This window comes from Rhinoraja longicauda, chromosome 7 (assembly GCF_053455715.1).
Source record: "Rhinoraja longicauda isolate Sanriku21f chromosome 7, sRhiLon1.1, whole genome shotgun sequence".
Lineage (NCBI taxonomy): Eukaryota > Metazoa > Chordata > Chondrichthyes > Rajiformes > Arhynchobatidae > Rhinoraja > Rhinoraja longicauda.
The window spans coordinates 66,657,648-66,682,755 of record NC_135959.1 but is presented as its reverse complement, the minus strand read 5'-3'; the positions used below and the strand labels follow the sequence as shown (position 1 = coordinate 66,682,755).

The following is a 25,108-nucleotide window of genomic DNA, read 5'->3' as shown; positions in this document are numbered from 1 at the left end:
GCCTAGATCTCAGATCTCCCTCTATCTCCTCAAACGCAAGAAGAAGCAGCAGCATTCTCACAGTCTGCGACCCCAGCAATCCTGATGTCGTCTGCAAATTTACAAACCAACCCATCTATAGTTAAGTCCAAGTCATTTAGGATAATCATAAACTACGGTGGTCCCAGCATTAATCTCTGCGTAACTCCACTGGTCACAGACCTCAAGCCTGAATATTGCCCTTCCACAACAACACTCTGTCTTCTATCAATAAAACAGTTCTGAATCCATTTGACCAAGTCACTGTTAATCCTGTGCACTGTAATCTTTTGGATTATTTTATCATGAGGGACTTTATCAAATGCTTTACTAAAATCCACGTAGACACCATTCACTGCCCTACCCTCATCGATCATCTTCGTAATCTCCTCAAACAAAATCTCAAACAAGTTAGTAAGATATGATGTGCGTAGGCAGGAATTGCAGATGCTGGTTTACATCGAAGATAGACACAAAATATGAGAGTAACTCAGTGGGACAGGCAGTATGGCTGGATAGAAGGAATGGGTGAGGAATGAGTGACCTGATTACTATCATGTTTATAATGTAGTGATAAAATGCTTTGGGATTTTCTTTAATTCGACTCGTCAAAGCCATTTTGCAACCCCTTCTGGCTGTTCTAGTTGCCCACTTGAGGTTTCTCTCTTTTTTTTATATTCCTCAAAAGCCGTGTCTGATTCCATCCTTTTAAACGCTGCATGCACTTCCTTTATTTTGTTTGATTAAATGTACAACCTCTTTGATCATCCAAGGTTTTCTTATTTTGCCATCCATATTTCTCCTCTTTACTGGAACTTACTGGTTCTAAACTGATCAATTGGCCTTTTAATGACTTCCACATGTCAGATGGGGACTTGCCCATTAACAACTGCTTCTGATGTACCCGCCTGAGCTCCTGCCAAATAACGTGGAAGTTTGCCATACTCCAATTTAGTATCTTTCCACATGGTTCCCCATCTCAATTCCATACTGACCTTCCTGTCCTGGGCCTCCTCCACTGTCAGCGTGAGGCCCAATGCAAATTGGAGGAACAGCACCTCATATTTTGCTTGGGCAGCGTACAACCCAATGAATATTGACTTCTCGAACTTCAAGTGACACTTGCTTTGCCCTCTCCATCCGTCCCCATCCTAGTTCTCCGAACAGTCTGCCTGTCCTCCTCATTAAATGTTACTGATTGTATGCAAAGTTGTCACCTTCCCCTAGCTAACAATGATACAATGATCTATTCTGCATTTTTCTTGAGCTTTGTCCCCTTTGATCTCTCGTTTTCACACCTTACCTTTCCATATCTTTTGTTTCCCTCTCCCCTGACTCTCAGTATGAAGAAGGGTCTTGACCCAAAACGTCACCCATTCCTTCTATCCAGAGATGCTGCCTGTCCTACTGAGTTACTCAAGCATTTTGTGCTTGTGGTGCAAACTAGCATCTGCAGTTCCTTCCTACACAACCTTCTTGGATATATCTCACAATTTCTGCACCATCAAAATCTTTGGAACTGAGCATGTCTGAGTCAATATTGAGGAAGTTTAAGTCACCCACTAAGACAACTCCATTGCACTGGCATTTATTTTGGTAATCTATCTCCATATCTGTTCTGCAATGGAAGTCCAACTTTTCTGTATTTTGCCCTTTTTTCCCTCTTTCTCTCCATCAATCTAATACTTTCATTACTTATGAATTACCCGAACTGCAAACTCCCAGCATTTTCTGTTATTTTACATTTCAAGCATCAACAGTATTGATGTTTGCACCTTCCTTTAATTGGCATTGTAGCAATTTCACAACAGAGAAATTGAGATGTATGAAGCCTGTTGTGATACTCCATTATATAGATTTTACTTCTGAATGGGTTACACACTGATGCTAATCTTTATTTTTAAATACGTATCATAGTCAATCTCCGTATTGTTTTTTAAACATATTTCTCCAATATATAAACTGTACAAAATGAATTGTGATGAATAGGTTTAAATTGAAGGAAAATTAATTTTGCTTATGCATAGCTAAAGTAGTGTTAATGTGGGAAATTTTTGACATGTATGGAACAGGTAAGAAATTATCTTGTTGCCAATGGTTTCACAATTTCTAACTCCAGGTTTTACTTTCTTTAAAAGTGGAATTCATTTGACAGTGATGGGGATGGAATTATTCACATTATGACATTATGTTTAACATACTTTTTCTCGGTACACGAAAGCAGAGAAATTTGAAACCAACAAATTCATGAAATGTAGTTGCTTGATCAGCATTTGAACACTTTTGGTGGTGTGCTTTTATTGTATTATTACTGTATATTAATTTCAACTTTTAGTTATGAATTATAATCTGAATGAGCACTGAAAATTGAGGTGGAAGAAACAAGTCATCCTTTAAATAAAAATTGCTTTCCAAGTTTCCTGTCCAGGTGTTCCTAATCAAAAATATTAAAATAATTAATAGTCATTATCTTTTTAAGAAACGACCTCGGTTATATTATCCCCAATGATATAACTGCACTGAATAAAATCTGTGAGAGACACTAATAACAGTTAGTCACAAAACTACTTGGGGTGGGATAAAATGAGTCCTTTTGTCTATAACATTATGGGCAAGTGGTATAATGGAATATTTTCCATTAGACAAGGGAGTAATTAGAAGTGAATTAACAAAAAAATAGATAACACTGAATTGAAAATTGAAGATTCTTCTCAGTAGACTCCACAGTGTGAAGGTTTGAAGAAATTCTTTATTTAATTTTCTGGTTTCAAGAGCAATTCCATTATCCAACTTGACGGAGGCAGAAGAGAAGGGATAATGTCTTCTGACCTGATTTATACAAGAGTATTTCAGGCTCTGTATCTTCATGTCTCTGAGGAGCATTAATGTTTTTCTAATTAAGTGGTGACAGAGATTTGTGGCATCCTATGTGCAGAGCTGTAGCCATGCATTCCGGCTTGCATGGTTATGTCCATGGAGATTGAAGCCACTTTAAGTCTTAACTACCCAGCCTCTAGATCAGGGGCCTCAAGTTTTCAGCATGAGGGCCACATTATATATTTGGCACATTTTTGCGGGCTGTACGAAAAAATAAAGAAATGTCAGTTTTATAAATTTAATGAGGTTTATATGGCAACAAATCAATAATATTCAATTTTTTAAAAGAGCTTGATTTATATAAATACTGTCGGTATACAATTATTTATAAACCAGAAAAAAATACAGTGGGCACTCCGCTAAGAAATCATTAAAATTTAAAATTATTATTAAGTCGGCAGCTGCATAAAAACCCTCAACTTGAGAGCCTACCTGATGTATAAGTTTGGAAACTGCTGAGATCGGCACTGAAGACCGGAGAACCGAGGAGGGAGTCGCTGGCGACGATGGACACGATCAGTGGGCCAGTAGGAGAGGGTAATGTCTCCACCGCCTGCAAGGTCGGCTGCAGAAGGCATTTCCCCCGGGACACACAGGCGGTCGGTCAGGCGAGGAGAGGGACGTCGATCGACAGGCCGAGCCAGTTGAGGGCGACGGAGGAGGCTATGCAGTAGCCTGGGGCTCGCCTGGATCGGAAGCCGCTCCAGTACATCCAGCACGCGGACCCGACTTTGGACTTTTGTAAACAGCGCCAAAATATGGTAGTGACTTGTGCATGTGTGATCTGCACTAAAATAATTCCGTTGTGCAGTGTACACGTGACAATAAACCACCATTCAGAAAGGCTGCTAAAAAAACATTCCCACGCTACCACAAAAAGTTCCCACTCTACCACAGAACCCGCAGCACGGAACGTGCTTGCTGCGGGCTGGATAAAACCTCGTGGCGGGCTGGATGCGGCCCGTGGGCCACAGTTTGGAGACCACTGCTCCAGATCATTCCCTACCATATACCTGTCCAATTGCACCCGCTTTGCCCAAGAAATTGTAGAGAGTTGTAGATGTAGCCGCATCCATCACACAGACCAGACTTCCCCAGTTGACACCATCTACATTTCACACTGGCTCGGAAAAGCAGCCAACGTAATTAATGATTTGACCCACCCTGGTCATTCATCCTTTTCCCTGTTCCCATCCGGCAGAGGTACAGAAGCTAGAAAGCGCGTAGCACCAGACTCGGGAACGGCCTCTTCCCCTCTGTTATCTGGCTTCTGAACTGTCCTTCCACCAGCTAGAGTACTGTACGATTCACCTTTACCCGATTGAGGACATTCGTCTTTGTCTATGGAACGGATGCGCTTGAATACTGCAAACTATCTTCTGCACTCTGTATCTTCCGTTTTGTTCTATCTGTTGTATTTGAGTTTGAATTTATTGATTTATGCATGGTATCTCTGTCCTGTTTGCATTACATGCAAAACAAAGCTTTTCACTGTTCCTCTATATACATGCCAATAATAAACCTAAATAAGAATTGGCAGATGGTGCTGTAGTATGGCGACATTTTGCAAGCAGGAGTACAGGCCAAGATGAAATATAGGTGTTTGAACCTTAAGTTGAAACCTTCGTCCCCTCCAACACCATTGTCCCTTCCAAGCTTATCATCAAACTCGGGGAACTGGGTTTCTAATCACCCCAATGTTAGATCCTTGACTTCCTCATTAACAGACAATAATCAGTATGAATTGGCAGTATTATCTTATCCTCGATGACCATCAGCACAGGCACCTCACGCCTGTGTGCTTATTCCCCTGCTCTGCTCTTTCTATATGCATGACTAGCTAGACACAGACACTAGTGTCTAGCCAGACACAGTGTCTAGCATGACTAGCCAGACACAGACACTAGCCAGACACAGTTCCAATGCCATATTTAAATTTGCTGAAGATGCCACCATTGTTGGATGAATAATGGGTAACAGCAAGTCAGTGAATCAGAGATCAATAATTTGATTGAGTGGTGACAGAACAGCAATCTTGCTTTCAGTACTCGTAAGACGAAGGAGATGATTGTCGACCAGACAAGTTATGCTGAGGGACCATGCACTTGTCTTGATTGGTGGTACAGCGGTGGAGAAAGTTAACAGTTTCAAATTCCTGGGTGTACATGTCTTTGATGAACTGTCCTGGACATAGCACATTGACCCCATCACAAAGAAAGCTCACCAGAAGCAAGAGAACATTCCACTTGCCACCAAATACGCAATTAAACTTCCACAGGTTGACCTTCCCACCATCAAAGGGATCTACAGGAAGTGCTGCCTCAAGAAGAGAGCTAATATGAAAGATCCACTGTCCATGTTCTCAACTCACTGTTAGTCAGGAAGAAGGGTCCTGAGCCCAAAAACTGTTACCTCCATGTTCAAATATGACTTCTTCCCATCAACCATTAAGCTCTTGAACCACCTTGCCCAATCTTAGCAACAAGCTGAGCTCAGCACTGAACTACTCTGGAGATTGCACGACGTTATTTGGCTTGCACTATCATGACCTGGCTTACCTAGAATAACTGATGATCTATTATTTATTTGTTGTGGTGTTGCATTTAATGTGCTGTAAAGCTGCAGCAAGTAAGAATTGTGCCAGTCCCAGTGCATACAGTATGACAATTAAACAGACTTGACCCCCGTTTCTTGATGGTGCTTGTTGGTCTGCTGGGGTAGTATTGTATGTCATTTCTTCTTGGATTGAACTTGAACACCTGCTTTCTTTTCTCCTGTTCTTGCTAAAGCCTAACTGTACCAGATATCTCTTTATGTGACTGTTTAATCTAGTCTGTTTAGATGCAATGATGCAGTGCATATATGCTGCAATTCTGTCATTTGCAGATGATCTGTTGTCGTCTGTCCTGCAGACACAAAGATGAAGATAGTAAAAACAAGTGCTAGGCATTTTAGGTGGAGGTTTGGTCAGTATGATCTAGCTAACAGAGACACCAATCTAGAAGGAAGGATCCGAAGAAACTTGATGGGAGATTAATAGACTCCTCAGCTGTGGTTTGAATAGCCATCAGGAGGATAAGCTCGCATACTGATGACCCTTTAGGGAAGGGAATGGTCCCTCTTCTATTTGTTGAATAATGTGCCTATTGAATTTGACTAGTTTGTACAGCAAAAGAAACAATTATTTCTAACTCCTCCAAAACATTGTAACTTTCTTTTGTCGTGCAGGCTTGTGTGTGTGTATAGACTGAGCTAGTGGTGTAACAGCTCCTTTCTCTACCGCATCCACATGAACGATAAGGCTGTAAACCATGAAAATAATGCCCATGACCTATGCTTCATACCCATTCTCTCACTTTGCCATTTTAGTCAACAGATAATACAAACAGTAAAACTGTTCTTATTCAAAGAGTTATCTTTTGTGGCCACAGACCTGAGAGGTGACATAGGATGAGAAGATGCAGAGTCATTGTGGATAGCACTGTGAAATTATAAGGGTAAAAAGACTAATGGGAATTATTTACAGGCCCCCAAACAATAGCCAGGATATCGGTTACATCAGGAGATAAAATTGGCAGGTAAAAAAGGCAATGCTACGATGGGAGATTTCATCATGCAGGTAGACTAGGAAAATCAGGTTGGTACTGGACCCCAAGAAAGGGAATTTGTAGAGTGCATCTCAGATGGATTCTCAGAGCAGCTTGTAGTGGAGCTTACCAGGGAAAAGGCAATTCTGGATTTAGTGTTATGGATTTGATAAGGGAACTCAAGGTAAAGGAACCATTAGGAAGTAGCGATCACAGCATAATAAGATTTAATCTGCAATTTGAGGGAGAAGGTGAAATTGGATGTGTCAGTATTGTAGCTGAGCAAAAGGGCGACAGAGGCAAGAGGGAGGAGTTGGCCAAAGTTGACTGAAAAGGGACCTTAGCAGGGGTGATGGTGGAACAGCAATGGCAGGAATTTCTGGAAATAATCCGGAAGATGCAGAATCTTTTCATTCTAAAGAGGAAGAAAGATTCTCGGGGGCATAAGAGGCGTCTGTAGCTGACAAGGGAAGTCAAGGACGGTATAAAACTAAAAGAGAAGGCGAATAACACAGCAAAGATTAGTGGGAAGCCAGAGGATTGGGAAGCTTTTGAAAAACAACAGAAGGTAACTAAAAAGGCAATAAGGGGAGAAAAGATGAAATACAAAGATAAGCTAGCTAATAATATAAAAGAGGATAGCAAGAGTTTCTTCAGTTATATAAATAGTAAGAAAGAGGCAAGAGTGGATGTTGGACCGCTGGAGAATGATGCAGGAGAAGATGCGGTAGCGCAGCGGTAGAGTTGCTGCTTTACAGCGAATGCAGCGCCGGAGACTCAGGTTCGATCCTGACTACGGGTGCTGTACTGTAAGGAGTTTGTACGTTCTCCCCGTGACCTGCGTGGGTTTTCTCCGAGATCTTCGGTTTCCTCCCACACTCCAAAGACGTACAGGTATGTAGGTTAATTGGCTGGGTAAATGTAAAAAATTGTCCCTAGGATAGTGTTAATGTACGGGGATCACTGGGCGGCACGGACTTGGAGGGCCGAAAAGGCCTGTTTCCGGCTGTATATATATGATATGATATGATAAGTAATGGGGAATAAAGAAATGGCAGAGGAGTTGACTAACTTTTTTGCACCAGTCTTCACAGTGGAAGACACCAGCAACATGCCTGAAATTCAAGAGAGTCAGGGGGTGGAAGTTAGAGTGACGATGACTAGGTAGAAGGTGCTTAGGAAGCTGAAAGGGCTGAAGGTGGATAAGTCATCTGAACTAGATGAATTGCACCCTAGGGTTCTGAAAGAAATGGCTTTAGAGATTGTGGAAGCATTGACAGTGATATTTCAAGAATCACTAGCGAAAGGAGAGATCCCAGATGATTGGAAGATTGCCAATATTACCCCGCTGCACAAGAAGGGAGCAAAGCAGAATAGTGGAAACTATGGGCCGATTAGTCTGACTTCGGTGATTGGTAAGATTTTAAAGTCCATTATAAAGATTGAGTACTGAGAAGTTCATGATAAAATAGGCCAAAGTCGGCAAGGCTTTGTGAAGGGGAGGTCTTGCTTGACAAATTTGCTGGCATTCTTTGAAGACATAAATAGCAGGTCAGACAATGGAGAGTCAGTAGATGTTGTTTACTTAGATTTTCAGAAAGCCTTTGATGAGGCACCACATGTGAGGCTGCTAAGGAATATGAGAGCCCATGGAATCGGGGCAGATACTGGCATCGATAGCAAATTGGCTGGTTGGCAGAAGACAAAGAGTGGCAATAAAGGGGGCTTTTTCTGGGTGGCTGCCAGTGACTAGCAGAGTTCCGCAGGGGTCGGTGCTGGGACCGCTACGCTTCACGTTGTTTATTAATGATTTGGACGAGGGGAAAAAAGGCTTTGTGGCCAGGTTGTGGATGATATGAAAATAGGTAGAAGGGCAGGTTGTGTAGAGAAAGCAGGGACTCTGCAGAACAACCTGGACAGGTTGGAAGAGTGGGCAGAGAAGTGGCAGATGGAATATAGTGTAGCAAAATGTGGAGTCATGCGTTTTGGTAGTAGGAATAAAGGTGTAGACTATTTTCTAAATGGGGAGAAGAGAATCCAGAAATTTGAGGTGCAAAGGGACTTGGGAGTGCTGGTGCAGGATTCACAAAAAGTTAATCTGCAAGTCGAATCGGCAGTAAAGAAAGCAAACTCAATCCTACCATTTATTTCAAGAGGGCTGGTATAGAAAAACAGGGATGTAATGCTGAGGATATATAAGGTGCTGGTAAGGCCGCATTTGGAATATTGTGAGCAATATTGGACACCATATCTGTGGAAGGATGAGCTGGCTCTGAAGAGGGTCCAGAGGAGGTTTACAAGAATGATCCCAAGAATGAGTAGGTTAACCTATGATGAGCGTTTGTCGGCACTGGGTTTGTATTCGCTGGAGTTTAGATGAATGAGGGGGGGGACCTCATTGAAACATGCAGAATAGTGAAAGGCTTGGATAGAGTGGATGTGGAGAGGATGTTTCCAGTAGTGGGAGAGTCTAGGACTAGAGGTCATAGCCTCAGAATTAAAGAACGTTCTTTTAAGTAGGAGACGAAGATAAATTTCTTTAGTCAGAGGTGGTGAATCTGTGAAATTCTTTGCCACAGAAGGCTGTGTAGGCCGTCAGTGGATATTTTTAAGGCAGAGATAGATAGATAGATAGATTCTTAATTAGTACAGGTGTCAGAGGTTATGGGAAGAAGGTAGGAGAATGGGGAGAGGAGGGAGAGACAGATCAGCCATGATTGAATGGGCCGAATGGCCTAATTCTACCCCTGTCACTTATGACCTGTAGATCAGTCACTATATTCCTGTTCCAAAGTCGGGTGTTCTCTCGGACTGTTACTGGAATGTCTTATCTGGCACATGCGTGCTTGGGAGGCTCAGACAGACTGGGGAAGTGTTCGAATGGAATGCACAGGCTCGGTCTTTGTTCCACAGCCTCGTGGTCAATAACCAGGCATGTGAATTTTCCGCGGATTTCCGCGTTTTTAAAATCCATTTTCTGTGGTTTTTGCATGGTTTCCACGTTTTTCACTTTGCTAAATAAACGGAGAAAGGGGATCGAAAAAAAGAAAGGAAAAAAAACGATGTATGGACTTGTAATGAACACTAGGTTCCACTAGAGGTCGCTAGGGGTTCCGTGAGAACCCCCCCCCGCGTGCCCTGGAAGTCTCCCCGGAAATATGGCACCTCGGCTGGGCAAGACAGCCAATCTCGATCTCATCGGGACTTCCACGGCCGATCGGTGGGTTGAATTTGCAACCTGCGGCTGGGGCTCTAGAACTCCAGCCCAGTTGGAGCCAGCAAATCTATCCCCATAGCTGTCTTCCTTGGCCGGCTGGATAAACCAGCAAAGCTCTGTGGACGATCAGTCATGATCACAATGAATGGCGGTGCTGGCTCGAAGGGCCGAATGGCCTCCTGTACCTATTTTCTATGCTTCTCTGGAACCAAGAGTGGCAGAAAATCAGTGGTGGAACTGTAATGAGTAAATATTAAATTTAAGTGCAAGGTTATATAACTAAACTAATTAAGACAGGGTTAAAATATAAAACACAGCAGAAAAGCCAATTGGCACCTTTTTGGGCTGATTATCAATTAATGTGCAAATTTATTTCGAAATGTTCTTCGTGTACAGTGACATATTCACATTATTTTGTAATGTCTGTTTTTACTTTGAAATGCACTAAAAGAGGCTTGAAACTGCTAATTTTGCATGTAAATGTTCAAAAGTTTCCCAATTTTTTGACCCTCATTCTACGCCTCGCGCAAACGGTCGGCTCTTTTCCTCTTTTTTTTTAACCTCGCTCACATGCTCGAATAAAGTACATTATAAAGCACCCTCCGCTCTGCTGCTGCCAACCTCCTGTCCCCCCCCCCCATCCGGACCAAACTCAGATCCTGGGGGGACAGGGCTTTCTCCATTGCTGCTCCCACCCTCTGGAACTCACTACCCCAAACCGTCAGAGACTCCTCCTCACTCACCACATTCAAAACATCACTGAAGTCTCACCTGTTCAGCACTGCCTTCAACCACTGACCGTCACTTCACCTTCTGTCTCCTTTTTCTGTTCGTTTACTTATTTATCTATTTATTTTCTCCTCTATGTTCTAGTAATCCCTGTAAAGCGTCTTTGAGTGTTTGAAAAGCGCTATATAAATGTAATGCATTATTATTATTATTATTATTATGAAGTTTACCTACTTGTTGTTATTCACACCTTCATACATGACCTGAAGTGAATTAGCACTCCAAGTCATCCAAGAAGTTCGGCTATGACATTTAAGGTTACCTACAATCCAAGTTGGTGGATTATCGCCTTTGAAATTTATAATGTGAAAGGTCTGAAGTTTATTGGGGATCCATTTTGTTTTATGTAATGACAAAATATTAGCTGTTTAAGTTTCCATATTAGATGAAAAGTCAATAGTATTATATATACAGTGGAGATTTACAAATATATTCAATTTATCTTTCTATTTTGAATTTTCTCTTAGCCTTGAAAAAATTTTAGAAGCCATAACAACAGCAGGAGAACTAAGAAAATGGGAAAGATTTTACCCCATTGTGGAAGGTCTTTATGGTACCCCAGTGCAATTGCAGGTTTGTTGAGCCATTCATTTATTAAGATATAGCATATTATTGATTACTAAATATTTTTCAGGCTACAATATTGAATAATTACACCATAAATGTAAATAGTATGAACTTTGAACGAAACATTGAATGTTCACTGTTAATTATGTGGCGTAGCATTTAAGCATTTAAAGGATATACTTAACTAATTTTACGTATTGTTAGAACCGTAAATAGACACACAAAGCTGGAGTAACTCAGTGGATTAAACAGCATCTCTGGAGAAAAGGAATAGGTGACGTTTTGGGTCAAGACCTTTGTTCTGATTTCATGTCTGCTAATCTCCACCATAGTTGAGGATAGGGATATTGGAAGATGCTCTTTATTTTCGATGTTCAATTCTACACCATTCATCAAGATGATTTGTTGCAGAATTCCTAAAGTTCAACCTGACATGCTGTTTTAGTACTGCATCATTCTGTCTATATCGAACGGCTTCCATTGTTTAGCATGTTTTTGTTTTATGCTGCAGATGTATTTACCACGTGAAGTACACATCAAGCTTTCGGGTTTGAACCCTTCTTCAGACTGATAGTCGGGGGGAGGGGTGGAAGAAAACTGGAAGACACGAGGGATAGGACAAAACATAGCTAGTAATGGGTGAACACTGACGAGGGGGGATTTTGATAGGAAAATCGTTGGACAAAGGCCAGAGATGAAGAAAAGATGTGATACAAAAAGATTAAAGTGTTGCGAATTGTGAAGCTCATGGAAGGAGTGTAGGTGGAAGGGGAGGGGAGAAATAGGTGCTCGTCTAGGTGGGGTACAGGGAAGTGGCGAGTGGGCGGGGGTTAAGAAAGAGGGGTGTGTGGGCGAGAGTGGGGGGGGGGGTTAGTTGATAGAGGTTACCTAAAATTGGAGCATTCAATGTTCATACTGTTGGGTTGAAAGCTACTCAAGCCGAATATGAGATGCTGTTCCTCCATTTTGTTTGTGGCTTTACTCTGGCAATGGAGGAGGCCCAGGATAGAAAGATCAGTATGGGAATGGCGAGGAGAGTTAAAATGGTTAGAACTTGGAGTTTTGATAGGCCTTGACAAATCGAGCGCAAGTGTTCAGTGAAACGGTTATTGAGTTGTACAGGAGGCCACATCGCGAACACCGGATGCTGTAGATGAGGTGAGAGGAAGTGCACGTGAACCTTTGTCTCACCTGTCTCAAATTGTGACCTTATTTTGGTTTCAGATTTTCTATATTAAACTAACAATGGTTAATATTTGTATTATGCCAAATAATAATTAAAAATGACACAATTATGTATATAATACATACCTTAACGAATGGAAGACCAAAGACATGAATTTCAGCATCTTTTTTCACATTACTCAGGGCTTTTTAAAGCATTTAGCAAGCTGATGTACAGTAGCACTTCTGAAGTGTAGTTAGTAATTGTTGCAATATCGGCAATGCAATAGTCAATTTGTGTCTATCTTGCTCCCATCAAACCTCTTGTGATAATAATCAGACTGGCTCTGTGAGAATAAAAGGGGCCTTGAGTTAGCAATTGAACAAAATCGTTTTGTGATTTGACCATATAACTGCAATGAAATATCACCTGAGATGGGCTTGATGGTTGGAATGGATAGGATGGGACAAGGGGCTTGTTTTTATGCTGTTGGACTCTGATAATGGAATTGGGATTAATATGGGATTACTGTAAATGGGTGATTGATCGCCAGCGTAGACTCGGATGGGGGAAGTGGGGGAGGAGGCTGTAGGGTCTGATATTTATAGCTCTGTGAATCTATTTACATAGAAAGTCTGTGAACTAAACCAACACCATTTTGAACAAAAAAAAGTCCAACCGTTTAAACAGACCTGCAAAAGTTTAGTAGCCGACTAAAAACATTCATATCTACAAGATTAGTGGACCTTTTTAATGAAAGATGTTCAAGGGTTTTGCTAATTAATCCCTAATGAAGAGAAATGTGCTTAAACATTGCAATAACCTTTGCAATTAGATTACATTTAAATCAAGTAAGAAATCGTGAAGAAAGCCCAAGTTCTAAGACTAGAAAACGATTTTAAAATGCTCATTTTGAGAAGTATGCTTAAGTGTCATGCTGACAATGTGAGCTTTGCAAGCTTGTTGAAATACTTGTAGCATCTGCCTGTTGTTAGTTGATTTTCGATCGGAAGACTAATCAGAGCAGTTCATTAGCCTCTTCTGTGGACAGTGACATATCATGACTGATCAGCATTTTTCATGTGCAGTGAACAGTTCATAACTCATAATTAAACACAACTGAAATAGGGTGAAATTAACATTTTTTTCACAAGATTGTACTGAAGAATGTTGTTCAGTGTCATTTTCTGAACTGAGCTCAACAGATTTAATGCTGAAGTGTAAGCATATTTTAAATGTGCTCCATTGAAACGGTAAACACACACTTTATCTTAATTTTACGCTGGCTATCATGTTATGTACAGTTTGGCAACCGCTGCTCTTGGCATTGAACTTGTGTAAAAGTAGTTGAAAATGTAAAGGCCTGGATAAAAAAGACCAATAAGGTTAGGCAAGGTAGTGTATTAAAATACAGATATAACATGCTCCATGGCTATTCAGCCAAAACACATGAATAATGACAGAACCTACCATGTTCCCCAGAGATGCTTCCTGACCCATTGAGTTATTCCAGCACTTTGTGTCTCCCAAAATATTAAATTCTTTTGTCTATCATATTATCAAGGAATTACAAATTGACCAAGTGCTTTTCACAACATAGAACAATACAGCTCAGGCTGTATAACAGCACTACAGGCCCTTTGGCCCATGATGTCTGCACAAACTATGAAACTAACTAATCCCATCTGTACATGGTCCATGTTTCTCTATTCCTTGCCTGTTCATGTTTGCCATTTCTCTGCCCATAAAGTGCAGGAAAAATTGTTTGTGTTTTTTTTACTGTTGTTTTTTTTGTAAGCCACTCTCAGGTCATGTACAGTATATTAAGTTGGAAATTATTGTTCTCATTTATGCCTCAATCATAACTTTAGAATATCAGCACTTATTTAAGTAATACATATGTAAGCAATACATTTTGTGTCAAATTCTCACAATAACTATTTTATCTTGTTTCTAGGTGGCATGTATGCAACTCATAAATGCACTTGTGACCACTTCTGATGATTTAGATCTCAGGATACACATACGAAATGAATTTGCACGCTGTGGACTTAAAGATCTACTTCAAGTAAGAGCAAAATAAATGACTATCTTTTTGTTTAGACTGCACCATTATTCATCATGCAGACACTGCACATTTTCATGCCAAAGATGATGCCCATTGTCTTGTGTGGCACTGCTTTTATGCGATGGAATACAATGAGAATCAATTAAGCAACTCCAGATGAACATCTGATGAGTACTATGAATCATCTACAACGACAAAATTGTTTCCATTGCAATCAGCAACCTCATAGTTTGGTATTGTCTTCACTGCACTATTATTATTCTTGGTTTAATTAATGCCGAAGTGCAAACCTGCAGCAATATCAACCCTACATTAAAATGACATGCACTGGAGAAACTACAGCGTATGACCACATGTGCATTAGGTAAAAATCTAGCTTGTAATGGAATTAAGCTGTCATATGATCAGTGGTTCATATCAAACTGTGCACTTCTGCCACATCTAATTGAGAATGGCAGTGAGTAATTAAATTACTAATGGGAAGGTGAAATATGAATATTCTTAACAATAGTAAGGGCCAACGTGAGTAATGAAGCCAACAGAGTTTGTATTTTGAAAGTGTACGTGCATATAATTTGCTGATTGCATTTACAATTGTTTGCATAATGTAAATTTGACCGTCTCTCTGCGTCTGTCTTACCATCCCATTCTTCCTTTGATATTTGAAACATTGCTAAATTAAATATGTAGGAAATAGATTCAGATTCCAATAAATTGCAAGGAGAGGACATTATTTTAATTAATGTAGGGAAAGGTTATCACCTAAAAAACACCCTGAACTCTACCACCAAAAAGAATGTTGGCAGTTAACAGATGTCACCGGAGTGTGATGACGTTTTGCAAACAGTAGTAGAGGCCAAAGTTAACTATAGTTATTTTAAACTTATTAGGTTAAAACCATCATCCTCTGCAACACCACCACCATCATCACTTCCAAACTTATCAATGAAGTCAGGGAATTGGGTTTCTGCGCATCCCTATGTAATTGGATCCTCCACTTCCTCATCGGCAGACCACAATCAGTACAAATAGGCCATAGCAGTTCTTCCTCATTCACCATCAATGCACCTCAAGATTGTGTGTTCAGTCACTTGCTCTACTCTCATTATACCCATGACTGTAACCAGTCACACTGACTTTAAATTCACTGATACCATGGTTGCTGGAAAAATAACGGGTAATGAATAGTCAGAGTATAGGAGGGAGATTGAAAATCGAATTGAATGGTGCCAGAACAACAATCTTGTTTTCAACATCAACAAAACCAAGGAGCTGATTGTTGATTTTTTTGAACATGCACATCTCTGAAGATCTGTCCTGGGCCAGCACATTGATGCAATCACAAAAGAGAAAGCTCATCACACTTCTACTTCCTTTGAAGGTTGAGGAGATTTAGTATGTGGACAAATACTCCATCGAACTGCCACAGGAGTACAGAAGAGAGCATACACTGTCACAATCTGGTTCAGCAACTTGGACACCCAGGAATGAATGAGACTGATGAGAGTGATAGACACTTCCCGGTCCATCACACATACCTGTCCACCATCAAAGTGATCTATTGGAGGCGCTGCCTCATAAAGGCAGCAAATATTATTAATATTTTCAAGATCCATACCACCTCTGCTCTCATTTCATGACTGGCATTGAGGAGAAGGTGAAGGAGCCGGAAAACAGTGCCCAACCTGTTCAAGAACAGCTTCTTCCCAGCACCAATTATGCCGTTGAATACCATTCAGTAATGTGGGGTAGAGTTGCTGCCTTACAGTGCCAGAGACCCAGGTTTGATCTGACTAAGAGTGCTGCCGGTACAGAGGTTGAACGTTCTCCCTGTGACCGTGTGGGTTTTCTCCAGGTACTCCGGTTTCCTCCTACACTCCAAAGATGTACAGTTTTATAGGTTAATTGGCTTCTGTAGAAATTGTAAATTGTCCCTGGTATGTAGGATAGTGCTAGTGCTGGTCGGCACTGACTCAGTGGTCCAAAGGACCTGTTTCTGCACTGTATCTCTAAATTAAACTAAACACTAACTGCAATAACTGTGTTCTTCTTTGGACTATGTCTTTGGTTATGTTACAGATTTGTGTTTCTTTGCACTATTATGGTTACCTAATATCAGGGTTATTCATTTATTATTTTTGATTTTTGATGCATGTAATAAAAGTACAGACCTCCCAACCCTTCCGAATTTGGCAGAAAGTTTCCGCTTTCTTATTTCATTTCCGCCATTCCGGTTTCGCCTCACATTTTTTCTGCAAAACATATTCCTCGATCCCCGCCCCGCCTCGCCTCGCACTGCTGGCCTGGCCGCTGGCTTCGCCTCGCCCAGCCTCGCCTCGCTGCTGGCCCGGCCTTGCCACTGGCCTTGCCACTGGCCTTGCCTCGCTGCTCGCCCTTGGCCTGGCCTCACCCCTGGCCTGGCCTCGCCCCTAGCCTTGCCTCACTGTGTAGCATGAGGCCCGTTGTTGAGAGGGGATGGGGTGGATGAATGGGGGGGGGGGGGCATGGACCATTGTGACTTGCTGTTGAAGACCACTGGAGCAAGTATGTGTTCAATGAAATTAGGTATGCAGTTTTAAATGAAACTCTTTCTTCGTAACTTAGTCATACATTTTATGACAATTATTATTTTGTTCAATACCAAGAGAATTGGGATGTGTAAGGAAAAAGCAAAGTAGAAAAAACAGAACAAAACAATTTTTTTCTTTGTGTTGTAAAAAGCATTTCTGTTCAATAACCTTTCCATAAATAGCAGAATATACTCATGACAGGCCTGACATTGTACATGTAGTCCAAGAACTACAGACTGTTGGAAATAATAGTCGTTTTTCACACATGAATGTAGCGCAACCCGTATGCGCATTTGGCGTGCATACATTTTTTTAACTGAAAAGTTGCATTACACCCCTTATGAATTTTAATGTAAAATTCTGAATTTTAGACATCAAAATTATGAATTTGTAAAATCAAATGTTGGGAGGTCTGAAAGTAGTGCTCTCTACTTCATCAATCATACTATATCAAATTTGCATTATGGAAACCATGCGATAACAGAACTACCCGTACCTTCTGCAGAGGAATTCCTGTCACTCAAGAAAATGCCTCCACCGTTTACAAGCATTGTTTGGGTTGAGCAGCAAAAGCTGACATGGTCAGCCATGCCGACATGAATAAACAATAATTTCATCGAGAAAATTTGCTATTTTACAACAAATTTTGATTTGCCTGCATAAAGTTGTTGAAAATCTAAGAGCTTTTTTTGCACAAAATTCTGAATCAGCTTTTAATTTTTTTTGTGCTTGTATTATTACAAACTTTTCTCCTGGGTTGTGAGCATTACATTAAAATGTATTACCTTTTGGCATTTATTTTCCACAGGAGTTAACATTAATTAAAAATGATGCACTGGATATCCAGCTGAAAGTGTTTAATGAGCACAAGGAAGAAGATATGGTTGAGTTTTCACATCGACTTGGAGACATTCGATCTGAATTGGAATATCCTTTTTATAACAAGATATGTCAGCCCTATAAATTTGATATCAATTACACATAAGAACAAAAATAACCTTGGAAAGAACACATGCACGTACAGACGTGTATCAACACACAAACACACACACACATACATGCTGATACACGCGCACAAAATGCTGGATTAACTCACCAGGTCCGGCAAGAGCATGTATTCAGCGAAACGATTGCCCAGTCTGCGCTTGGTCTCGCCAATATTCAGGGTAACAATCGCCCAGTCTGCGCTTAATCTTGCCGACATTCAGTGAAACGATCACCTACGCTTGGTCTGCCTTGGCCTGCACGATCTCCCAGTTGCCAAACGTTGCAACTCTCCTTCCTGTTCCTGTCCTGACCTTTCTGACCTGGGCCCCCTCCACTGTCTGAGTGTGCCCACATTGCGAATTGGAGGAATAGCACTTAATATTTTGTTTCGGTAGCTTGAACCCAGCGATCTGAATATTGATTTCTCTAATTTCAAGTAACCCTTGCATTCCATCTCTCCGTCTCCCCCCCATCCAAGTCATCTTGCTAGTTTCACTGTTTGTATCCCTTCATTATCACCTCTTCCACAGCCAACATAGGACCATTGTTGCTCCACCTTTCTGGAGTCATTGGTGCCGGCTATGATTTGACCTGTTCCTTTTTAATATCGCTCGTTAACCTCTCCCCTGGCTCTCAGTCTGAAGAAGGGACTCGACCAGAAACGTCACCTATTTTTCTGCAGAGTTGCTGCCTGACTCGCTGAGTTACTCCAGCTTTTTGTGTCTATTTGCAGTTCCTTCCCACACACGTGCACGCACATACACACACATGCACCCATACACATGTGTACACGCACATATATAAACACACATACATATATACACAGACGCACTTGTACACACATGTGCACACGTACACACACACACCCACACCCACACACACACACACACACACAAATTAGCTGTGTGTTTGGCAGTAAAGAAAAAACATTGAGCTGCGGGAAGGTATAGATATCCTGGTCAGTTGGCAGAGAAATAGCAAAAGGAATTCAAGCCATAGACGCGTGAGACATGAATTTGGAGGAGCGCAAGAAGGCAAGAAATACACAAATGATTGTCTATGGTGGGTTTAAAGTGGAGGAACAAAGGGATCTTGGGAATTTATATCCCCAGTCAGCAGGATAAGTCGAGCATGTAATTCTAAAGACATATGGGATGCCTTCCTTAATTAGTTGAGACTCAAATGTAAGAGCTAAGGCACACCGATAGTGGATGACTGAAGATACAATTGGAATCTTTGTTATTTTTTATTTCATACAGATATTCTTTATGAAGCAAAAAAACTAATGCTAAGTGCAGAACGTCGGAGCATACTAACTTTTTATAGTCGTGTGAAAAATGTTGCAGCAAAGCTGTGGCTCCAATAAAGTATAGAAAGTCAAATACTGTTGTCAATTTACAGTATCTGACTATTAATTAGAACTATTGTATGGGTTTGGTTTGATTCAATTAAGGAGATTGGAAGTACAGTGGGCAAGTTACTGGCTTTGCAAACAGAGTTGTGGCTTGTTGATCAAATGACATGATTTCAAATCCAAGCAATGGAGCTAAGAAATTTAAAATTCGGGTTAATTACTACAAAGATTCTTAAATTTTATACGTCACAGTACTCATGAGGATGTGGGAATATGAAAGTCTATCTGATTACTGATGCAAGTCAGGGAAGTAATTCATTCTAGTTCATTCTGCTCGAGAAATGCATTGAAGAATGGATAATAAATGCTGGCTTTGTTTGTGCCGGAGAGAAACAGAATCAGCATTTTAGGTTCTGATGTAAGTCATTGATCTGAGACGTTGGCTCTCTTGTTCACTTGCAGCTTTTTCTATTTTTATTTTTTGGGACTAGAATAATTTATTGTTGTCTGGGATTAATTTTTGCTTCAGAGATTTCCAGAGCATTGAAATGGAATAATGGTAATGGGCATTCTCTTTGATTTAGTTTGTGTAGTGATAGTGTTCCTCCAGCAGTATTAAATGGGTTCTGATTTAATGACAGCCGAGGTGTGCATCCCCAGGTCATGGTGGTGAGAAGGTGAAGATGGAGTTGATGGCACATTCACACAGCTGCTCTGTCCTTCTACATCACAATGAACAGGAAAATAAAATAAAGTCTCAAGTAGCATTGGGGAGTTGCTGCAATGTAATCTGGAAGTTGCATTAATGATGAAGGGAGTTCAGCAAAGGACCACCAGGGAAATGCATCTTGATAGTGTTGAAACGTACTGATGCAAGCTGTACTTAATATGAGGAAGAATGTTGAGAAGTTTGTCTCCATAATCCACTAACATTGTGCAAGGATCTCCGTAGAGCAGTTTAGCCAGTTAAGGATGTTTGGAATGCTTTGAGCATATCCTTGACCTCTGCTATCTGGTCGTTGCTGTTTGTGATAATCCTCTAAATAATATGTTTTAAGAGTTTGGTGCTAAACCTGTGAACGAGGAGGCCTGCCCACTGGAGTTGAATTCTGAGGCTATTGGCCTGTGCAAACACATTGATAATGATTCACCTACCTTTCCAGAGCTTTCTGGATGGTTTTGTGGACAACAATGGTTGTATCTTCCTGGTGGCTGCTGTAGGTAGACCAGGCCAGAGGAATACGTATAAGTCAGGGATTACTACTGCCTGCAGATGACGAGGTTTGTGCTAGATCTGAGGTCTTATTTTCATATATATATTCATTCAATGGATGTGTGCTTTGCAGGTTGAGCCAGAATTTAATTGCGTTTGAATGTGGACTCCTCAGTGAGGAGTCACAAATGGTGCTGAACATGATGCAATCATCATTGAACATCCTGACTTCTGACCTTATGACTGAAAGGTAATTGAAGCACCAAAGTGTGGTTGGAATTTGGGCAACTTTGGTTAGGAGCTCTCTCAGAGATGTCCAGTGGCTGACATGGTTGACCTCCAACCATTATATTCCGTTATTCGTCCCACACCGGCGAAATTTACAGTGTTACAGCAGCAAAGTGGATAGCAAGAGAGCAAGAGATCATTCATTATAAATAAAAGATACATAAATTGTCATCAGTTTCCTGGGTGTTCTTAGCTGTTATTGTTGACTCGTCTGCTGGGAGCAGTGCTGGTTGTGCAGTCTCACAGCAGTGGGAAGGAAGGACCTCCTATATCTCTCCTTCCTTTGTGCTAGGTATAACCAACTTCCTTTGTGCTAGGTATAACTCCAATCAGTAGAAAGTTTTGACCCCCTGATTCCCATTAAATCCAATTTAACCAGAGTTCCTTGACACCATACTCGTTCAAATGCTGCCTTGATGTCGGGGGCAGTTACTCTCACTTCACTTCTGGAGTTTAGCTCTTTTGTCTTTGTTTGGATCAAGGCTGTAATTAAGTTAGAGGCTGATGAACCTCGGCAGAATCCAAAGTGAGCTTCTGTGAGCAGGGTGTTGCTAGGCATGTGCCGCTTAATAACACTATCCAGGTCATCTCTTCCATCACTTTGTAGATGATCAAGACTAAACTAATGAGATAGTATTTGACCGAATTGGATTGGTTTTACCTCTTGTGAACGGACCATACTTGGATAATTTTTCACATTATCAGCTAGTTACTTGTGTTCTAGCTGTACTGGTTTAAGTTGGCTAAGGGCGTGGCAAGTTCTGGAGTGCAAGTCTGCTGTCAGGGACCACAGTCTTTGCAATGTCCAATTCCTTTAGCGGTGTCTTGATGACATTTGGGATGCATTGAATTGACTGGATGGGATCTATCATGCTGGGGACCATTGGTGGTGGCCAAGAAAGAATTGATGAGAATTTGGAACTCTGCCGTCGAAGGCACACAAGGGCAAGTGTCATCTGTGTGCTGAAGCTCGACAATGGAGGTTTGGGTGAGTTTTGTTCAGGAATGAAGTTGCTGCATTTTTTTTTTGTTTCCCATTCGTTCTGAAGATTATCTCCATTCCTGAGTGTAGTCTATCAGAGGTGAGGTGCGCAAAATTGAAGAATTGTCAGGGCAATAATGCAGCCTTGTTTGACAACAAACTTCACTGAGATTTGAAACTTTAGAGGGATAGAGGTTAACTTAGACGAATGGTATTATCTTCAGATACACATGGACAAGTTAGATCAAAGGGCTTTTTATCTGTGCTGCATAAATCTATGAATCTAAACATTTTCGCTGGAAGTTAAATCTATTGGCCCATTTCTAAAATGAGTCTTAAATGCACATTCATCCTTTCTGCGTTGTCCAGCTGTGTACAACAAAAAACCATTCAAGAATGTGCCGCACAAAATCTGGTTACTTGGCCTAAACAATCTTTGCCAAAGTTTTTGCTCCACTCCGGACTCTATTCATGATTCCTCTTCTAGATGTGTTCATCTTTGTAACCCTCTATTGTTTGTGCAGACCTCTACCATATGGCTATATTTGATATCCGTTCAATAGTGTATGGCTCCAATGAAACTGAAGGCAGTAAGCATTTGCAGTTTGTGTCTCCAAATGCAGCCACTGGCCACTTTAGAGATTGCCTTGTCAGTTTCCAAAGCAAATCTCCTGTTACTCTCTACAATATATTTTCCTTTACTTCAGTTGTACTGAAATAAACGACGTGTACAATATGCTGTCTAACGCAGTGAAGGACACAGAAGCTGAAAGTTACTTTCTTTCCATTCTTCAACACCTGCTATTAATCAGGAATGACTATTATGTGAGGTAAGTTTTTAATTGTGTTGTTATGTCTGGATTTGTTACTCTGTGCCAACCATTAATCTCTAAAACTAAAACTAAATTAATTTGCAAAATATAGAAACATTCCACAAACATGCTGTACAACTGAAATAAAATAGAAAAAAATGCTTGAAATAAATAGCACGTCTGGCAATATTTGTTCAAATGAAAGTTATGGGTATCTCCTGGCAAAATATGTGGACCCTTATTCCTTATTTTGTTGCTTATCAGAGACCATCTCTTGCGACTGTTTCTGATACCTCAATGACTTTAGATGCAATTTCTAGCTCTTGGAGAACTAGGAAGTTTCATCACCTTTTCTAATTTCCACTTGGCTGTCATCTTCACACTGTTCTGACTTTCATTTCCTTTACTTGTTTTTCCTTTCTATTCCTTTCAGCATTTCAGGCAGAAGATACCTGAAAAATCTTCTGAACACCTGTCGGAAGTCAGTCAGCATTACAACTGCTGGTATATTATGCAATTAGAGTCGTTTTAATACCGCACAGGCCCACCTTGACAATCCACTGGTGTCCCGGCATTACTAATTGGGAAAGTGCTGAATCTTGGTGGTAGGAGAGCATGGAAATAATAATAGGATTTGCATGAGAATAAACATGTTTGGTTAGTTTAGTTTAGAGACATATCCTGAAAACGGCCCTTCGTCTACTTAGTCTGCACCAACCAACGATCACCCATTCACATTGGTTCAATTCTCCACAGAGAAGCCAATTAACATACAAACCCGCGCGTCTTTGGAAGGTGAGAGGAAACCGGAGCACCCTTGGGAAAATCCACACGGTTACAGGGAGAACGTACAAACTTTATACAGACAACACTCGTAGTCAGGATCGAACCCGGGTCTCTGGCGCTGAAAGGCACCATCTCTACCGCTGTACCATGGTATCACCCTAATCTATTAGATTTGGTTGCAACATAGAATTAAAGGGAGCTAAACAGTTGATGTGGTCTATTTGAACTTTCAAAAATTCTTTGATAAAGTATCACACAAGCTTATTAAACAAAATTATAATGTACTGTTTTAGGTGTAGTATGCTGTCATGATTTAAGGACTTTAATGGATAAACAACAGATTCTTCATTTTTGGGTTGGCAGACTACGACCAGCAGGGTGTTGCAGAGATTGGGGTCCCAATGTATGATGATGAGTTGGGTGAGGAACAGAAATAATATGTTTAAATTTGTTGAAAATAGACAGCTATGGTAGTTATGAGAGGAGTGCAGAGAGACTTCAGAGAGAATCTAGACATCTATGATTTGGAATGTAACATGGAAAAATGTGGTAAACTTTGGCAGATTTTTAAAAAAGGCTGGATTTTTAAAAAAAAATGGTTGATAGATTGAAACACATTAGTATTCTTGAGATCCCAGAAATCATCAAGAATCAATATGCAGTTTCAGCAGGCAATTAGGAAGACAAATGGTATGTTGGCCTTTATTGCAAAAGGATTTGAGTACAGGGAAAGAGACATGTTCTTCACATGGAACACTGATGAGATAGAAACATTGAAATGAATAGAGACACATCTATGCCTTTGAAGCCTCACATGAGAAAATACAGTTGTTGGAAAGGATTGATTAATGATTAAACTCTGGCTGTGAATCCACATTGGCACAATGAACTGTATATTTTGCTTATGTTGAAAGTGACTACATTTAAGGTGCTGAGAATCTTTTCATTGGGCTTTAAGAGGTGCAAACTAAATGCTCTACCTTTCCCAGCTATTCCAATCTCTCCCAGCTTTATTCATTTTGAATCTTCAACTTTACTACATTGATAGCGCAGAAGTAGAGATGGTCGAAAGCTTCCTGTTCCTAAGAATAAATATCACCAGCAATTTGTCTGGACCAGCTGCATCGAAGCCATGGGCAAGAAAGCACACCAAAGCCTCTACTTCCTTAGAAGGCTTCGAATGTTAAGCATGTCCCCAACAACCCTCACCAGCTTCTACAGATGCGTCATAGGAAGCATCTTACCAGGATGCATCACAACCTAGTTTGGCAACAGTTCCATCAAGACAGTAAGAAATTGCAGAGAGCTATGGACGTAGCCCAGGCCACCATGCAAGCCAACCTCCCTTCCATCGACCCACCTATACTTCAATACTTCATGCTGCTTCAGCAAGGCCGCCAACATAATCAATGACCAATCTCACCCCCAGTCACTCCCTCTTCTCCTCTCCCATCAGGCAAAACAGTACAGAAGTTTGAAAATGCATACCTCCAGATACAGGAACAGTTTTTTCCCAGCTGTTATCAGGCAACTGCAAGGTCCTCTTATCAGCTAGAATGTGGTCCGAACCTCCCACCTACCTCATTGGAGACCTTTGATTTTTCTTTAATTGGACATTATCGGACTTCAATGTTACATCTTTGCACTAAATGTTGCATCTTTTATCTGTGCACTATGGACAAAAGCTTTTCACTCTACCTCGGCTTGTGTGACAATAATAACCTAAACAAAACTAAAAATGCATTTCTTGAAGTTGGTCTTGATTGCGGCATCTCTGAAATCTCCCAGTGTGCTTCTCTTGAATGAGAAAGATAAAATCAGAATATGT

General features: G+C 40.8%; 1 protein-coding gene across 1 annotated transcript in view; it reads left to right on the top strand.

Annotated features, from left to right (window-relative positions):
• Window positions 1–25,108, top strand: part of LOC144595583 (protein diaphanous homolog 3-like) — a 321,554-nt gene that overhangs the window by 35,506 nt on the left and 260,940 nt on the right. The window contains exons 9-12 of the mRNA XM_078403147.1: window positions 10,956–11,061; window positions 14,178–14,288; window positions 17,667–17,785; window positions 22,396–22,512. Coding sequence (XP_078259273.1) covers window positions 10,956–11,061; window positions 14,178–14,288; window positions 17,667–17,785; window positions 22,396–22,512 — 453 coding nt within the window. The remainder of the gene's footprint in view (window positions 1–10,955; window positions 11,062–14,177; window positions 14,289–17,666; window positions 17,786–22,395; window positions 22,513–25,108) is intronic.